We start from the raw sequence: 20312 nt of genomic DNA, 5'->3' as shown, positions 1-20312 counted from the left end.
GAGATGATAAAAAGTTGTTTTTTTCCCCCTTGGGACCATTTTGTTTTTCCTTTAGATCTTGTACAGATTTATGGTTTGGTTTGACTTATTTATTCCATCAGTAGTGCTTGGTTTTGTTTTTATCATGTCCAATGGTTTTTGTTTTCTTAATAAAAGTCATGAAAATCTTTTGTCTCTGTCTGTCAGGAACTAAACAAATTCATTTTAGAACAAAAAATATGGATTTGACTATTTATTCACTGGTTCATTATCAGCCATGGCTTATAAAAAGACTGAAACTATAAATTATCACCAGATGAAGTTTCCCCGTTTAAATGCTGAAACAAATTCTTACTCAGAAATCTTGAAACTTAGCAGTAAACATTGCAGCACAACCTTTATCTGCTCATTTTCTTCAGGGTTTAACCTCATAGAATAGAAGTGCCTGGAGCTGCTTCTTGTAGTTAAGAACACAATTACAGATCTCACTGGTTCTCCATCTGGCATTAAACTAAGTAATGTCTTTTTTTTTTTTTTTTTTTTATAGATACAAGTTCCAACATTGAGAAAAATCCATATTTTTAAACTCCATTGGAAACAAGAGCAGACATTTTGGCTGCAAGTTTAGGATATTCCTAAAGACACCTTTGCTGTTTCTCAGTTTAGAAGACTGAAATGTCAGGGTTGTTTTTACAGCAATGGTATACTTTATTTAAAAATTAATTTTTACTTGTTTAATTGTGGAATGACTGTAGTTCCATTATTGTTGCAAACAAAGAATACGTCTTGTAAGTGGAAATATGAAAAAGAAAACGATTTGAAAAATTGTCTAACAAAAATGATTTTGAGAGAAACGTAGTTTTTTTAGGTTTTTTGTTTAAAAAAAAAGTTTTTTTTTTTCACTAATGTTATATTTATATATACATTTATATATATTTATATTATATTTGTTAAAAAAGTATATATAGTTTTTTCATCTTGAGTTATATAATTTGTATTCCTCCAAGCTCAACACTAACGCTTGCTCCTTTAGTGCAAATTGACCAACTTAAAAAGAATGAAATCTGTTAATCTGAATTTGAAAATAAAAACATTTGAAATCATTAAATCTAAAAAACATTTTTTACCAAAAAAAAAAAAAAATCTGAGAAAACAGAAAAGAGACTCAAAACCTCTATTTTAATGCAAACTTTCAAAGTTTGTTTTCCTGATTGCCTTCAAAAAAATATACTCTTTGCTTGCAACAATGGAACAAAATTCACTCTATTCACTAAGAAAACAAAAAGTTAGTTTACAGATAATCCCAATATAATTCCTAAACCGAATAGCATTATTAAAATAACCCTGTAATAATAATGGTGTGATGTGATGGGAAGGAGGCGTTCCAACCTTGATAACTTGAAACTTATTCCTAAAGAAACGTAACTGAAAAACCAGAATCATGCTTTAAAAAAATTGCTTTAATTTTAAGGAAAACAAATGGTGTAAGTTGTGGGCTTATTTTACGAAATCAAATATTTTTCATATTGTAAAAAAACACTTTTAAGATCCTAATTGTAAAAATGAGTGATCATTGAAATGAAAAGTACAGAAGATATGTATACAACTAAAAATATGTTCTAATTTATTATAATCCAGATTCTGGTTTAAATAATCTTATTCATGTGATCTAAAATATATATATAAAAAAAAATACTGCTGGGAAATTAAATGAAAACATGACAACACAAAACCCTTCTTAGAATTTCTATTGGAGCGTTCAGGAATATACAGTACATAGAAAACAGTGACATTTTACAACATATTGACGTCTGTAAAATACTCGTTTGTGCAGATATTACGTATAAAACATTACACCAACAATTAGTCATCACTTAAAAAGTACACAACGTATAGAATCTTCTACAAACCATTTTCCCACTGGGACTGTATAAGTTTAGTCGTTTTAACTGGCAGAAAAATAAAATGCAGCACATAAAAGCTTAATTTTTGGTTCATGGCACAGTGTTCACATGCGTCAGAAGGAAACCTCTGATTCTTATTTACAGACACTAGAGCCAAACAGTTCTTTGCATGATTTTTTTTTTTTACACGGGAAGATTCAATATGATCCAAAATTTGTGCTTTAGAACAAAACATGTCCAAAGATTGTTGCTACAGGAGGTTCGATTAAATAAAACAGTTTTCCATTTGAGGAAATCTTCACTTTTACACTTACATGAAAGCTAAAGCTAGCAGGTTGTACGACCAGCCTCCGTCATTCAAAAAAGAAGGTCAATGACACAATATTTAGTGTTCAAAAATATTCATATTTTTCAATTTTAACTTTTTATTCTTCATTAAAGCTAAAGCTAGCAGGTTGTTAGCTCAGCGTAGCTAGAACATATTGTGAACGACCAGCCTCCATCACCCAAAAAAGAAAAGGTCAATTACACAATATTTAGTACTAGTTAAAAAAAACAATGTGTTCAAAAATATTCATATTTTTCAATGTTAACCTTTTATTCTTCAATTAAAGCTAAAGCTAGCAGGTTATTAGCTTAGCTCAGCTAGACCATAGTGTGACCGACAAGCCTCCGTCATTCATAAAAAAAAAAGGTCAATGACATAATATTTAGTACTGTTTAAAAAAAGAGAGGATGTGTTCTAAAATATGATTAAAATGTGTAGATTTTAACATTTTATTCTTCAATTAAAGCTTAAGCAGCAAGTTGTTAGCTTAGCTCAGCTAGAACACAGTGACTGACCAGCCTACCATTTTCATATATAACTCGCTTATGAAACAATATTTATTGGTTTTTTAACAGTTTTTTTAAGAGAATATGTTATAAAATAGAATATGATTAATCTTTTACATAATTTCATGTTGAGGAAAATGTTGATTCACTCCGAATTATTCTAATGTACCTACATATCTGTACCTAAATCTAAAGGTGCAATGAGGAAAACTTTTCCTATGTGTAAAAGTGAGCTAGTTGGAGTACATTTGTGCTTTTAGATGTGTTCAAACTTGGCCTACCTACTGAGCTATGGACTTAAAGTCAACCCTGAGGCTAAACAGACTTAATTTACCCATTAAATCTATAGGATTTAAACTGATATTCGTCAATGTTTAAGCGAATGCCTACAGATTAACGCCGTATATTAATGACTGTTAATACAAATAATATCAGGAGGTTCAGACGAGAACTCAAATAGACCTGAACTTAATTTGTTATGAACTCATTTTCATCGTTATTCCAGATGTCATAAACAGATTTTAGAGCTATAATTTTAGAAATTACAATAAGAGTGGTGAATATGAGGACACATTTACACGTCTGTACTGTACTGACGGATGGAAAGATGCATATTTTTCCAGAATGTCAAACATTAGAGCTGAATCGATCAGACCTTTGCTATAGATCTCCAGGGCAGACACTCCCTTACATTCTTCCACACGGCCAATCATTTCCAACACATGTCATAATAATGAGAAAGTACATTTTAAAGCAATATTAAACCAAAAAGCAGTAAACATAAAAAAATATCCTGGAACTGTGGACCATAAAGTGTGTGGCTGTGTAGTAAATATTTTTCTTATTCTCTTCTACTTTAAACTTTAGAAACACATAAAAAATCTGACTTCAAATATTGAGAAAATGTTCACTTCTACACCAAATAGCCTACATACAAATGGACCATTGTTTTTTTCCCCAAATTAAAAAAGAACACTTTGTACTGTTGCTGATAATATTTTATATTCAACCTAAACTTTTTGTTCTATTAAACTAAAACTCTTACTCTTTTAGTTCCAACATGTTTTTATTGAATTATTTCAACTATCTTGGGTATCTGTGATTAACTGAGCCAAGTTAAGAAGCATTAATGTCATCTAATAATTAAGTACATCTACTTAATTACAGTACTTTTACCTAAGGGAAGGGATAGAGTATCCTGAATATGTTCCAGCTCTGAAAGTGAACGAGTTCTGCATCTTGGGATGTTCCGAACCGATACTGATATCGGAAATCGGTCAGACTTCGGCCAAAAAGGCTAGATATGGGAAATATATTGGCATGTGTCTAACATCTTCAATGTAATCAACTTTGCTTATATTTGCTATAGGTTAAGATTCCAGTAACCTATGAGTGAATGAAGCATCTGTTGCTACCGACTTTTGTTCTCTGTGATTAATATCACTAAATATCAACGCTACAAAATGAGTAATAAAAGTATGTATGATTCATGCTGATATCGTATCAGATTAATATCGGTATCAATCAACACTAACATCTGCAATATCTGTTAGGTAACAAGTTGTGATTTTTCCAAGACGACTATTTGGTAACCTTGGAATTGTCCAGACGTGAGTCAGAGGTGAGATGTCAGAGGTTAATGCCCTAAAACATTCTGTAAATTAAAACCTTTTATCGCAAAATCCCTAAATAAATGCCACCGTTTAGCTTTGGAGGGCAGTTTTACAGCTAGAGAGGAGTCTGCGTTTCCCTTCTGAACGAATGACAGTAACTCTGATGCTGCAGCTTTCTAAAATCTTTAAAGTCGTAGGAAAGCGGCTGTTCCGGCCTTTGCTTTTCCGAATTCTCCCGAGTGGTGCCCGATTTTACACGAGTGAATAAAGTGAATGTGTGGTGGAGGGTTCACAAGCAAGTTTGGGTGTGGCCGGTTTGTCGGGAGCATCTTGCTAACCAGTTAGCAACTTAGTGCTAGTAGGTTCCCAATGGGAAATTCCATTGGGACCAAGTAGCACTAAATTGGTGACTTAGAAACGACGCTGTCAAGGAACGCTATGGACAGAGGAAACATGCAAGAGGAGGAGAGTTTAGTGTCGGAGGTCGTGGATGAGTTCGGACGAAGATGTTGTGGAAGAGGACGCCAGGGCGGCAGAAGCTTGGTTTGGTGTAGAAGGCTTCCAGCCGTACATGTTTGAGCCCTTGCCTCGCAACGCTGCCAGTTCTGTTAGCTCTACGCCTGCTGAAGACACAGACGTCCATCCCCGTGAACACTGGGACGCAACTCAATGGGAAAGGAAATTATTCTTATTTTAACCGTTGCGTATATTAGCTGCGACATATGAATCAAGATGTTATGACTGAAAAAATTTGATTGACAGATGACCGTTGATATATGATTGGGCGGATTTGGGGGTTCAAGCTGACAAATAACTAACTGACCTGCATAAAATAAAAAATAAAAAAAAAATAACAATTTTAAGACAGGATTTTTTTTAAATAGAAATTTCCTAACTTTTGAGACAATATCGTCTGATAAGGAATACATTTATTCACAAGTTTAAGCCAGAATGATTTGACTTTAAATATGACTTCCCTACGACTTTAAAATAGAAAGGGTGATACTAACAGAAGCAAAGGTGCGTCTCATATACCTCATCAGTCCTGCTTCGACTTCATCAGCTCCAGCTTATTTCCCTGTAATGATGATCACTTCATGGCTAAAAAGATCTGGAGATTAATAACTAAACTTTATCATCCTCTCAAAACTCCTGCAGCTTTGAGCAGCGGCCTATAGAGGGCGACACGCAGCAATGTTCAACTGTGGCCTTAAACACAGAAGCTGATGAAAAAAGAACAACAACAAAAAAACTATGAGGTAAAGAGCTGCAACTTGAAATCCTAACTTTAAAACAAAAGTAAATCATTAAAGCTGTTATGAAATGTAAAGCAAGTAAAATAGTCACACCTGGACACCATAACTGTACTGTGTGTTTTTTGATTGAAAGCTCCTCAACAGCTTTTAAACTGATGATGATATAATGAAGAAGAAACTTCATATTTTAACTTATCTTCATTCTGTGTCTGAGCCATCGAAAAATTATCTGAAAACTCAGGAGGATAAATGATAGGAGAAATCTCCATGACCTTCTTGTTAGGGAATCCCACAAATACTTCCACAGCCCTGGATTAGAACATCAACATTCAACTCTAAGAGATTATTTCCACCATGCGGTCTAACATCGGTGCAACTATTAAAGTGTTTTTAAATATGTAAAGTTTTAACAAAGATGTAGTTACATTGCAAAAAACAAAAAACTTTTGATAAAAAATATATAATTTAAAATCTCTTTAAAAATGAAAGAGTTAAATAATTTTGTGTTCAGACAGTGCATAAATGTACAAGAGGATCAAGAATATTTAGATCAAAAACTGCATGATAACATTAACAGTTTCACAATAATAAAACGTTTAAAGGTAAGCATTGTTACAAAGCTGTGAGTTAACAATTTAAAGAATATCCTACATTTTTTCCCCACATTTTCTCGTTAGTACCACAAATCTCATGGTATTAAATCGAGACTTTATAAAATGACCAAACACTAATTCCTTCATAACTGTGACTCGGAAAGAGGAAAATCATGGGGTTTTTTTGTATTAGAAAATATAGCCTTTAGAAGTAGAAAACTATTTTGTATTTTGGGCTTCAGATGTTTTTTTATTTTTTTTAATTTGGAGAAAATTAGTTTGTTGTCAAAACTTAAAGCAACACTGTGCAACGTTTAGCCACTAGGGGCGCTAGACCCCTATCCTACAGGTTTAGCTGTATGCTGTTAAATGCTTCATTAAATATTTAGATGTCCCATTAAATAAATAAAACAAAAACATTTAATTTAAAAGGAAAATAATTACTTAAATATAGAGGGAAGTAATTAACTGAATTTGTATTTTTAGGGATTTGCCAGTTTGTTGCATTGTTATTTTTGTAGGGTCACGGGCTGAAATGTTTACTCTGGACTAAATCTTACATCAGAGAACCAAAAATATGTCTGATCTGTTAAGGGTTGAATGTTAAACAGGTGCTTGCTAAAAAAACAACTTTACTTTGTTAATTGTAGTTATTAAGGGGAGCTCAGACTGAGGTAAAGCGATGCTCCGGGTCACATGACTCATTAAAGACAGATCCGCGGTTATTGAGTAGCATAGAGCATCAATATGCAAAAACCACTGACCTGAAAAATCATTTTATATATCTCAAATAAAGCTGATATTTCTCTCAAAAGTTACAGAGTGTTGCTTTAACAAAATGTGGAGGAATGAGCAAGACTATTCTGAGAACAATTCTTCCTGGCTCTTATTTCTATGATGGAGTATTAGGGCCAGACTAAAGAGAAGTTTGCTTTTGACGGGCTATACTATCATGTGAATAAAATAGAAGAATTACAAGAACAAAGACATTATATCAAGGGTTTGAAGACAGAACATTAGAAAGTTGTAAAATTGCAAGAATAAAGTCATAACACTATAAAATAAAGATGCAGTATTACTAGGATAAAGTCATAATATTAGTAGATTGAAATTATAACATTACTAATAAATAGTATTAAGAGATTAAAGTTGCAATATTACAATAATAAGGCCATAACATTACAAACAAGATTAAAATGATAAATTCACAAGAGTAATGTCATAACATTATGAGAAAATTTATATTAAGAGATTAAAGTCATAATATTGTGGGAATGAGGTCATAACATTATGACGATAAAGTTATAACATTATGAGACAAAAGTTGTAATATTACAAGCTTTAAGTTGTCATATTATGAGATTCACTTCAATTAAGTTTGTTTTTAGCTTACCAATTCACAACACATCATCTCAAGGCACTTTACAGAGTCTTTGTAGATTAAAGTCGTAACATTACGAGTGTAAAGGTCATAGTATTACAAGCTTAAATATGATATTATTATGTGTTTCCTGGACGGGGCCGCCTTTTACAGCTGCTTTTTGTATCTCTGCTTCTGTCTCCTTGAACCCCAGTCGACCTCTGCAGATGGCCGCTCACACTGAGCCTGGTTCTGCTGGAGGTTTCTTCCTGTTTAAAGGGAGTTTTTCCTCTCCACTGTCGCTACAAGCATGCTTAGTGTGAGGGATTGCCTTTTAGTCAATGAGTCGATGCAATCAACTGGTTTTCCTTAGATAGAAAACTTTGAATCAATCTGAGTGGATGATCTGGTGAACTGTAAAGAGCCTTGAGATGACAGGTGTTGTGAATTGGTGCTATAGAAATAAACTGAATTGAATATTATGAGGAAAAAAGTCATAGTATTATGAGAAAAAGTCTTAATATTAAGAGATTAAAGTCAAAACATTTTTAAAGTTACATTATTATGAGGATATTCATAATATTATGAGATTTAAGTTTTAAAATCACAAGATTGAAGCTGTAACATTAAAACTTCTAAGTCATAATATTACTGGAAAATAGTCGTAATTTATGATAATAAAGTTGCAACATTACAAGTTTAAAGTCATAATATTAGGTGGTTAAAGCCAATATTATTTAATGAGAGCTCTTGCGCTGTCATCTCCTGCATTGAAATGAGGAATGTTGAGAATCCTGTCCTAAATGTTCTCATTGGTTTTACAAATAAGGAAATGAAACCTTTTCGCCCATCGTCAAATTATTAGGCTATAATGTTTACAAACTGAGCTTTTTAGCGTAATATTTTGAGAATAATGTCATAATCTTATTCTTTTTTTTCACCTAGTCTGGCCATAATACTCTGTCATATATATTTTAACTGGAACAATGACTATGCTAATAAAACAGCATAAATCCTTAGTTTTAATGAGGCAGTACGGAGGCGTATTGCATTCACCAAAGACAAAAAAAAAAATCACACCACTTATCTCATAATTATGAGATCTTATCCATATATTTGGTTATGATTACTTGAGCCAGTAATGTAGCATCTCTCAGAAAATGTCTTCATGATTATTTCTTAAAAATATCTGCATCCGTTTCACTGAACAGTTCTCTGTATCGAGGTCTGACTTGATACGCCTTGGAGTTCTTCTCCTGTTTTCCACTTCATCAATAAGTACCCAGCTATAACCCAGTGATTACTACTTGTGGAATAAGCATGCAGCCATATGACCATTTGGGAAAACCCATTAAGAGCTCCATTAATACAGATTCTGTATGATTTTTTGTTTTCATATGAATCGACATGCTGCATGAAGCTGGGACCTAGGTTTCTGTAGAGAAGTCATTTTGAACGATTCTGAAGCTTCAGCTGCACTCCTTAAGGATCTAGGATTTTGAGCAGGTACTGGATAGTTATTTAGGACACCACCAAGCCAGCTTGAATGTATTTCAGATGCTTTCATTTATAGCCATAAAGCATCCCGTGCTGGTTTAATTGCTCCTGCAGGAACAGTGCGACTTCCAGCGAGTCAGAGTAGAGTGAGCTTTTTCACCCAAAAAATTCTAAGAAACTTACTGCGCAATGCTGACAAACTAAAACTAATTCCATCCAAATTGAGGAGACTCATTATTTCCCAGTGTTGCATACCTAAAAAGAAATAAAAGCAGATTAAATCCGACAAAGCACTCATTGTTCACGTTTTATGTAGCATAACTCAGAAATGAATGTCCTTCCTTATTTCCTAACTATAACATATTATCTCATAATTACGAAATACTGATCTTGTAATTATTAGATACGCTTTGAGATTTTTTTTTTTTCTTTGGTGAATGCAATACGCTTCCGTAAGGCAGTGGGGCTTATTAATGAACTTATTAGAAAACAGAATAGAGTACAGATCCTTCGGTTTTAACTGTGCTTCATCTAGCTGCATCACTTTGTTGCCAAAAAACAACCCTAAAAACAACACGTGAAAAATTACTTCTACTTATTATAAAAAATAAAAACATAAACTTCTAAATATGTATAAAATAACAAGTGCAGAAAGCAAATTTAATTTGATATAAATATCAATATTGCACCAAAGAAGCATATTTGGACAAGCATCCTGCATCGCGATCGGAACACTATTCTCAGAAAAGGGTTAAGTTAGGATGGTTGTTACCACAGCGACGCATCATTACAGTATAAAAATACACTATGGGAAAAACTTGTGTTTAGCTGGAGTGTAAGAAATACATCAGGAGGGAGAGTAACAGAGGAGTGACCTCTTTAGAAGGTCTGGTCATCGTTACATGACTCGGTGGCGTGCCCGAAGGCCTCGCAGATGTCGCAGTAGGGCCTCACGTCAGTCGGGTTGCCGTGGTAACTGCTGTGAGGTACGGAGTCGGGGCTCTGGGCCTGTGTGGGACAGTCCTCCGTGTCGTGGAGGTCAAAGCAATCGCAGATGTCGCAGAAAAGACGCGGAGTCGCCTTCTTTTCACGCTTTGGTACTGAATCATCAAACCTATCATAGACATAAAAGAATTTAAACTTTACTGTCACCGACACACCTCAAAACCAGTATCACTCCAGGCAGCCATTTTTTTTTACCCGTCTGTGCCGTCGTTTCCATTGAACTCAGCCAATGCAAGCTTCTTTAACTTGATCTTCAGCTCCTCGTTCTTCCTCTGCAGGTCCACTATGACGCTGTTCAGGAAGTTGATCTGATGGAGTCCAACACACAGATTATTGTATATTTATTATATAAGACAAGATGAAAGAAATCTTTTGGGCACTATCTAAGCCTTTGCAGAAGGCCTCACCTGCCCCTCAGCAAACTCTTTCTCTTCCCTCAGCTGCTGCAGGACAGCATCCCCTGCAAGAGCAGACACATTAATCTGCAGTCAAACTCTGAGCCGAGGACTTCAGTGAATGTTTCCTCACCTGAGTGGGGAGCCTCTCTGTCTCCTCCGTCTGAGGCCTGGGTTCCCGTCAATCTTTGCTCCAGACTGTGAACACGACTCTGCAGCTGAGCTTTGTCCTTCTCCAACGTCTCCACAGCCGACTGCAGCGTCTTTGCCATGGCGTTCTCTCCACGCAGTACGGCGATCTGCAAAGATGGAAGAGGCTTTACAGACCCATGTGGAAAACGACTGAAAGCTGGGATCCTGATCTTCGTACCTCGTTCCTCAGAGTTTCCAATTCTTTGTCTTTGTCTGAGATCAAAGCTCCCATGGATTTCTGAAAATCGACGTCCCCCTTCATGTCCTGATTTAAAACAGCGTCTCTGTAGAGCAAATAAAAAAAACAATCTTCAAACGGAATATTTCTGCATTCAAATCGATCAGACGCCAGTGAAACCTTGCTGCCCCTCCTCTATCTGTTGCTGAAATGGCTAGAATGCGGCTACAGATCCGGAGTTACAGCCTGGCTAAATCTGATCTCACTCAATATGCAGTTAAACACAAAAAGTGTCAAATTTTTTAAAGATTTATGGTGTTTTTCTATATTTTAAGATTGCATATTGTGTTTTTTCTCACAACTTTAAAGACTACTTTTGTTGGCAATAAAATCTGCTTATTGTGAAATGAATTTTAGGAATAACAGAATATTGTCACCAATTCGGCTCTCGGTAACAGTTCTTTAAAATCAGTTGCCATCGTTGAACACAAGAAGTTTTACCTAAAGAAAACAGAAGAGGCTAAACATATTTGGTGTTTATGTTCTAACAGCAATTAATTTCAAACAGTAGTTAAGTAGGTTTGAATGTTTTTTCTGCCTTAAGAATTAAACCCTTCTTTAAACAAGCATGCAAAAAAACTAAATATAATAATAAATCAGAAAGGAGGGAAATATGTTTTCACACAACTCTAAGCGAGCTGCTTAGGAGATTTTTAAATGGAAGTTTGAAAATTTTCATTTTCTTAGATTTTATATATTTCCAAATGATTTTTTTCACATTGAATTTTTTTCAAATGTAATTTCTCAAAATTTAATTTATACTTTTAATTTTTACAGATTTTATATTTAGAAATTTAACTTTTTTTCATATTTCTCTTTTTCAGGATGGGTTATCCAAATTGCATTATTTTCTTATTTGGTTTCACGGATCACATTCAGTTACTTCAAGCCAACTGAAAATGCTCACTCGTGATCAATGACAAATGAAAATGTGGTTGCTACCGTCCAGCAGACCAATAAAAATGCATCTTTGCTCCCGGCTCCAGAGGAAGGCCCGCCCCAGGAGGGGAGATAAAGTGATCCGTAAAAGCTAGTTTAAAAAGAATGCAATTCTTACAACTCAATTAACAAAAAGAAATACTGACCATTAAAATTTTGAAAAACATCTGTTGAAAGTTTACTTTCTTTAAGAAAAAAACAAAATTTAAATAAATCTATCAAATTAAAACATTTTTAAAAATAAAATCTGTAAAAGAATGTGGAAAAAATTATGTGAAACATAAAAAATATATATATAAAAAAATCAAATATGTAAAAGAATTGAAAAAATATATATATATATTTTAATTTCCATTTAGAAAAGCTTTTTTAAATTCCCAATTTTAAAATGTGTTATTTGCTACCAACAATAAAGGGACATTCTCCATAGAATCTGCGTACTGTTCACCATTAAACAAACCAACCTGATCAGTGAAATACAGAAGCCATTGTTGACTGTCCACACAAATAAACACGCACTTAACTACAAGTTGGGAAACTTAACCTGCTTTTTCTCTTTTTTTCATGTAAACTTATTCTTGGCGATGATAAAGTTGGACTGTCACATTGAGAGAAGGTTCAAATTAAACTGCAAACTCACAGTACAGCAGATTATTAGCAAATATTTGTGATATAAGTAGTTCAGATCTTTTCACTTTAAGAAATTGACAGATTTGCTAGCTACTTTTTATTTTCTAAAGGAAAAAAAACAAATGAAACTGTCCTTCTTCACACTGGTGCTGAAGAACATCCACATTAACAGTGTGGCGTATTACTCCATGTCCAGCTCTCACCTAAAGCTATGAATACTAAATAAGTCAGAGTTTGTTGAGCTCAGCCTTAAGTTACGTTTTCCCTTCTTCTCTTGGAAGAAAAGTTAAGTTATTTGGAGATGTAGTGGTCCGCTTTAAATCAAATTTTATATAAAAATTAATCATAATTCAGTCTTATCTTTATGGCTTGCCTTTAATGTCTGAAATCCAAAAACTATGGCTTTGAACATGAAGTATAATCAGCTTATAGCCTAGTAAACTAGCCCCACCCGCCAGCGGCCAAAATCCTTTTTGCCTGCGAGTGTTCTAGCCTCGATCACCCAGGCCCTAGAACTGGCGGGCCAATCACAACGCAGACGTGTCTTTAAATTTCTGGATGCAATGCGGGCGGGGTTTTGAGGGTGTGACGACAAAGCTGCACGACGCTGGAGAAAGCACAAGGAAGATGGCAACAACTATTGAACAGTTCTCGTTTGACTGAGCTTTGGAATCAGTTCTGGAAGGATTAGACTTGGGGTTTTCGTTGTAACGTGAGTAGGAAGAGGCTCTATGATCATTCATTTTTAAGGAGGACGTATTCGTCGTTTTACCGACAGGCTGTTTATTTACACTCCCCCACCAGCTTTCTGTCGCTCTTACTACGTCACAGTCAGTTGCTCTCATTGGTCAGAGCGTTGGCCAATAGGCACAGACATGGTTTGAAAAACAACGCGTTGTTCTCATCAACAATCTTCTGATGTCTCATTCATCGAGGCCAGATTAAATTACACATTTAATCTCACATTTACATGTAGTCTGGTTTATCAGGCTAATCAGCTGACAGCTGAACTGCAATAAAAACAGAAACCACCTGAGCCTGGCTAACAATCCACAAACATCCTCTGTTCTACACGCCAAACAAGTGGAAGTGAAAGCAACAAGGTGGTTTTTTCTATTCACCTTTTTCAGGTCCAAGTGTAAACACCCTCTGCCTCCCATCTGTTGTTTTGGCTCATTCTGTAGCTTCATCATTTCCCCTTTGGTCGCTCACACAGCACTGCCAGCTCCTCTTCACATTTCTGCCTGACTCCTCCTGATTCACTCAGATCTTGAACTACATACTCGTCCCTGTCGACCCTCTCTCCCATATTATACATTCACTTTCAACAAGAAGAGCTGCTGCTTAGAAGTGGAGTAAATCATTTCATCAGCATAAGCTTCTGTTTCTGACGAACTGAAGTTCACAGCTGCTTGGTTATCGGACCTGAAAAGTCTGTTAATCAAGACTCCATTGAAAAGAAGAAGAAAAAAAAGACCACAACCCCAAAAACAGCCTTTTGATATCATAAACCAGACTGTTTGACCTAAAAGCTGAGGAAATCCCCCATTTATTCTTTTGTTTTTGCTTCATAAAAATATTATTTTCACAACCAAATATAATTTAATTCCTAGCAAAACATCGGTATATACTTTGTTTAGTTTCTCTTAGTTATCTAAAAAGAACATTTTTATGTTTTAAAGACTTTACGTATCCTAATTTGTCCCAGATTTCAAATCCAGGATTTGAAAGTTTTTCTATTCTATTTTCTATTCTCTATATGTTCTTAAACATTACATTATGCAGACGACGCACATGTATATCTCTAGAATAAATGTAAAGAGTGAGGGATAAACAGCTTCATTTATGATACACGTTTCCATAAATGTGCTGCAGTCCTGCACATGTGAATTTCTAAGCAAGAATGTACCAAATAACTTGTGCAAAGCAGAATAGAGGGCTGACAGCAGCTGTTATAAAATACTGTGCTCTTTTGATCACTTCTTCTTAGTATAACAGCAGAAAATAACTAACACCCCGGAATCCTCAGATTTTAAATGATTTTCATTAAACCAAGAACTTTGTTTCCAGTAGGAAATGAAACAGGAACCTCCTGGTAAAAGAAAAAATCTTTCAGTGTTGTGTTTATGCAAAAATTAATAAATGAAAAATACAATACATAAAATAAATAGGTTCTCAGCGATCAATTCAATTTATTTAAAAAAATTTACTCCTCATTAGTAAATGAAATATTCCTCAGGTTAAAAGTACTGTTGCACCGGTATCAGTATCAGGAGGGGTCCCGATCCAGCACTAAAATGCTATTATCGGTATCTGTGAGTACCAACAAATAGGGCACTGATACCATTTTGAGAGTTAAAAGTTTATTCAACTATTGTCATCCATTCCAGGTAGGCAATAAAAAGTTCTACTGGATTCACTTTGTATTAGTCTTTTTCCTGCTTCACAAAGGTAGGCAGCAGCTTGACAAAGCCATGATGGCTATTATTTTACATCCAAGTAGAATGCCGTTCTTCATATATAAACACACACATAAATTTCAAACAGATGGTATCGGTATCGGCCAATAATACACAGCCAGGTATCGGGTATCGGGGCCAAAAAATGGCATCGGCGCAACACTAGTTAAAAGTATTATGAGGATTATTATATGGTGAGGAGCTCCCTGTCATTGAGGGTTGGGGGCCTCCATGCTATCACCCTAATCTTTCCCTTCAGATTCTATATCAGAGCCAGGTAGGGTTTTTAGCTATATATCATTATTTTATACCAATATCTACAAGGGTTAGTGATTGTTTTGGCTTAACGGAAGGCATTTATTTAGCAGGGTTTTCCTTGTGTGCTTCATCAATTAAAAAACAAACAAAAAAAAACGTAAAAAAAAAAAAAAACTGTATGCAGAACAGACTCTGCTGCACCTGAGGCTACCGTCCAAAAGAAATCACAGGTTTTCTGAAGAGGAGACTTTTTAACAACTATGTTTGTTGTGCATCTGTGTGGTGATATCCAGAGATTATTAAAAAAGATTAAACAGACCAGAATGCTCATCCTTTATCTGCTAGAAACCACAGAAATTAAGCTGGGTGTTTTTTTCTTTTAAATATAGTTTTTTTTAGAAACCTTTGTCAAATCCGTCATGTTTTGTCCTAACCATTTTTCCAACAAACTACTAATGGAAGTCCACTAAAAGGATAACCTGAGGTACTTGTTTTAGCCATGCTTACACTCTACTCACTTTTAAATGTGGATTAATCAATGCGGATTTATAACATCATAATACTGAGCCACTTTATTAGGTACACCCTGTTGTACAGCTATTAGTCATCCAGTCACAAGGCAGCAACATAAGACGTATGAATCTAGGCCTATGAGCGGCTGTTCCAACCATTGCAGTTCTGAATTCTCCCGAGTGAATAAAGTGAATGTGATTGGTTGTTTATCAAGGGGGCGGGATTGTTGTGGCAGAAGGTTCGCAAGCAGTTTGGTTATGGCCGTTGTCCCGGAAGCATCTTGCTAACCAGTTAGCAACTTAGTGCTAGTAGATTCCCAATGGGAAATTCCATTGGGACCAAGTAGCACTAAATTGGTGGCTTAGAAACGACGCTGTCAAGGAACGCTATGGACAGAGGAAACATGCAAGAGGAGGAGAGTTTAGTGTCGGAGGTCGCGGATGAGTCTCCTCCGTCATACATTTTTTATTTAGAGGAGGAAAGCGGGACGAAGATGTTGTGGAAGAGGACGCCATGGCGGCAGAAGTTTGGTTTGGTGTAGAAGGCTTACAGCCGTACATGTTTGAGCCCTTGCCTCGCAACGCTGCCAGTTCTGCTGAAGATGCAGACGTCAATTACCGTGAACACTGGGACGCAACTCAATTCGAAAGGAAATTAATCTTATTTCTTATTTCAACCGTTGCGTATATTAGCTGCAACATATGACTCAAGATGCTATGACTGAAAAAATGTGATTGACAGATGACCTTTGATATATGATTGGCCGAATTTAGGTGTTCAGGCTGACGTATAACTAACTGGCCTGCATAAGGTAACGAGAAAAAAATTATTTTAAGACAGCATTTTTTTTAAAATAGAAATTTTCTGAATTTTGGGACAATATCGTCTGATAAAGAGTACATTTATATACATGTTTAAGCCAGAATGACTTGACATTTAAATATAATTACCCTACAACTTCAAAAAAGTAAATATATTTGAACTCATATTTTCTTAAAGTTGTAGGGAAGTCATATTTAAATTTCCAACTACGACAAACTGGTCACAACCAAACATACTTGAGAACCTTCGGCTACAACAATCCCGCCCCCTTGATAATCGACCAATCATCAAAATAGAAATTTTCAAACTTTAGGGACGATATGGTCTGATAAGAGTACATGTAGGATACATACATACCCTATAATTGTAATAAAGTACAAACAAAGCACCAGAATGGGGAAGTAAAAGGATTTCATTGAACTGGAACAGGTCAGATGTTTCTGTTACCCAGGCTGGCCTAAGCATTTCAGAAACATCTGATCTATGATCCTTTACACAAAACCATCTCTGGGGTTCAGAGACAAACTTTCAGAAAGGGAGGAAATTTTCAGAGAGCAGCAGCTGTGTAAACAAAGTGAGCTATTTTGGAAGATCTTGGCAGTGGTGATTCCTGGTGTGGGTTATCTTTAGTAAACATTAAACATCTTTAAAATTCCACATCAAATATCACTGTTTTTGCTCACCATGGCCATCCTGATATAACATCTGTGTGCCGATCTTCCTATTGTTCTTTTCACCATAGCAAAAAGGTTCAACCATGTCTTAAACACAATGGGTTTGATCCACTTTAATGGCCTCCATAGATAACCAGTTTTAATCACATACAGCTCCTCTTGGATGTGGAAGATCTGGACACTTGTTTTATGGATATGCTGCTACAAGCATACTTGGTGTCATGCTTGGTGCCTTTGAGTCGATGCAATCAACTGGTTTTCCTTAGAGAGAAAGCTTTGAATCTATTTGACTGTATGATCTGGTTGAACTGTAAAGTGCCTTTAGATGACATGTGTTGTGAATTGACGCTATAGAAATAAACTGAATTGAATTGAAAATGCAGCCAAACTCTGCAGCTGTTGTATCAACATTCACCAGAATATGGAGTTTTGTTTCATTACTGTTGAAAGCAAAGAACAGGTTTTCTAAAATGTGTGTGGGGGGAAAAAAGTTAACAAATTTTGTACATTGAAATAAGAAAACAAATGCAATCAATGAAACTTTGAAAAAAAAAGTTTAAATCAAAAAAAGGTTTTTGAGAGTAAGTTTGCTATTTTTACAAATTTACTTTTCATATTTTTTTCTTTTTAGTTATTATTCTTTTTATTTTCCAATTTGTTTGTGAAATTGTATTTTCCCCAGGCATGCAGGTGGCGCAGAGGTTAGTGGCACTACCCATGTACGGAGGCCTTAAGGCCAATTTATGCTTCTGATGCATAGCCTATGCAACCGTCAAATCTGTCTCTGTGCACGACCATGCCCCCCGCGCAGCTGTTATTGGTCCTTAGTATGCTTTTCCGGCTATCTGGGTGGTCGTCCTTCTCGATTTGGTGTTGGGGTGCACCATTTTTAAAAACCGAGGAACTACAACAGTGGACAACTACGACGAAAGATTAATCGAGGAGGTTTGGAAGTACAATCTGTCGAATTTCTCGCAAGTTCTCAAATAGGTTCCCCCTTGCGCTTTGGTGGGAAACCGATCTGCGTCCCTAGAAATTCCAGACTGACGGTGCAGAAGCATTCCAGCAAAACTGGTTCACGACCAGACCCAAGTGACATTTGATGCGTGCGGTTGCAGAACAATAATCTGCCCTTTAGTCCTCGACGTGGGTTCGAATGAATCAAGATTGATTGACAGATGACCGTTGATATAAGATTGACCGAATTTAGGTGCACAAGCTGACGTATAACTAACTGGCCTGCATAAGATATCGAGAAAAAACACAAAGATTTTAAAAGAGGATTTTTTTTTTTTTAAATATCGTACATTTATATACATGTTTAAGCCAGAATGATTTGACAATTAAATATGACTTCCCTACATCTTTAAAAATGTAATATATTTGAATTCATATTTCCTTAAAGTCATAGGGAAGTCATATTTAAATTTTAAAATTCCAAAAAAAACCGGCCACAACCAAACTTGCTTGCGAACCTTCCGCCACAACAATCCCGCCCCCTTGATAATCGACCAATCACATTCACTTTATTCACTCGTGTAAAGTAATGCACCACTTGGGAGAATTCGGAAACGTAACGGTTGGAACAGCCGCTTTCCTAAGACTTTAAACCCTGAGGAAGAAATGAATATAGACTACAGGTTCCTTTAGAAAAAAAAAGTAGATTTGTTGAAAACCCCTTTAGAAAGGTAAAATAAACATTTTGACTATTTGCTGAGTGAGAAAGACATAAAGACAGAATGATTCAGTTCAGTAAATTCCATTAGAGATGTTGATCCTGATGGCTCAAAAAATTTACTTCTACCATTTGCTGCTCTAATTCATGCAAACATTTGGCAGATTTGGACATTTTTGAACATCTGAAAGAACATGAATAAATCAACGTGCCGCTTACCTGCTCTTCATGTCTGCGTGCTGACTGTTGCGATCCTCTTGGCTCTGCGGGTCAAACACACATATAGACGTATCTAAATAAAGGCTAAAGCTGCTCAGCTTGAGGAGTTTAGTCACAGCGGGAGCTCAGACGTCCCTACGCCTAAACCCTTTAATCAAAGCTCCATTTCTGACTAAACAAACCCCAGATCTATACCAGGATAGAGGGGACGGCTTCGGGGAAAGGTCAGTACCTCGTCATGATGCTGAGACTTCTGGGAGGCCAGCTTCAGCTCCTCTCTGAGAGGAAACAGACAGAAAACAAGAGAGGACACAGATTCGTGAGCTCTATCGGAAACAGGACCATCAGGTTTATGTTATATCTGTGTCACATCTGTTCAAATCTCTAAAACACACTCACACAGACAATACATCAGGCTTCCTGTCAACAGCTGTGAATGGATTAAATAACCCATAAAATAATCAGTTCTATAAAAAGAAGCGTTCATCGGAATTTTATCTTTTTATTTTTGAGAAAAATTGTTTTAATTGAACTTAAATGACAACAATATCATTGGTAGCCATCAGGACGGTTGATAGCGATAGTAGTTTTGTGGTAAAAACATGATATTTAACATAGTTTTAGTTAATTGTAGGTAATGTATATTGTTTTGCCAAAATTTAACAGGAAAATATTTTATAATAATGACCACAGCACTTTTTTCCTTTTACAAAATACATCCTCATGACATTTTATTTAAAGGAGTTTAACTACTTCATATTTATATGTTAATTTTTTTATAGTTTTGTGCTGACAGGTCTACAGGAGGAGTGTTTAAGGCTCGGATGTATGGTGTGTACCAATTTAGAGGCTAGGTCCTTGGAGGAACATTAAAATCAGGAGGACGGAAGATTTTTGTTATAGGTTCAAACAGGTCTAACCTTCCTCAGCGGACGTGGCTCCTAAATATGCATACGCTCTGTCGCCTAGCAACCATGACGGTTGATTAACAAAGCAGGCAAAGAATGGATGTTGAACTTCTTACTGTTGTGGGTGCTCATTTCATGTTTGAGGGGTTTCAGCAGCAGTAGCGTCATCTCATCCTTTCAATAAACCAAACATTACCCGCCACATATCTGACTCAATAACCATTTAAAACAACTATTTTCATTAATTTCAGACAGAATTATTCAAATACTTGTATTATATTAAACTGAACTTACAATATTCACCACTGTTCAGTGCCAAGTACCTTTTTCCTCTTGGCACGGAGCAGCC

General features: G+C 35.7%; 1 protein-coding gene across 3 annotated transcripts in view; it reads right to left on the bottom strand.

The window, feature by feature from the left end:
* Positions 1-8133: 8133 nt before the first annotated feature.
* LOC107086056 (CAP-Gly domain-containing linker protein 1-like) overlaps positions 8134-20312 on the bottom strand; it is a 69526-nt gene continuing 57347 nt past the window's right edge. For 2 of the 3 annotated variants that reach the window (XM_015376793.1, XM_015376795.1), the window contains 7 exons: positions 19288-19333; positions 19056-19099; positions 10807-10912; positions 10570-10735; positions 10449-10501; positions 10237-10349; positions 8135-10150 (listed from right to left, as the gene is read on the bottom strand). In XM_015376793.1, coding sequence (XP_015232279.1) covers positions 9916-10150; positions 10237-10349; positions 10449-10501; positions 10570-10735; positions 10807-10912; positions 19056-19099; positions 19288-19333 — 763 coding nt within the window. In that variant the 3' untranslated portion in view covers positions 8135-9915. Of the gene's footprint in view, positions 10151-10236; positions 10350-10448; positions 10502-10569; positions 10736-10806; positions 10913-19055; positions 19100-19287; positions 19334-20312 lie in introns of all 3 variants that reach the window. The other variant, XM_015376794.1, reaches the window with a different exon arrangement.

This window comes from Cyprinodon variegatus, unplaced genomic scaffold (genome assembly GCF_000732505.1).
Source record: "Cyprinodon variegatus isolate N-32 unplaced genomic scaffold, C_variegatus-1.0 Scaffold142, whole genome shotgun sequence".
NCBI classification, from domain to species: domain Eukaryota; kingdom Metazoa; phylum Chordata; class Actinopteri; order Cyprinodontiformes; family Cyprinodontidae; genus Cyprinodon; species Cyprinodon variegatus.
This window is presented reverse-complemented; position numbering and strand designations above follow the sequence as displayed.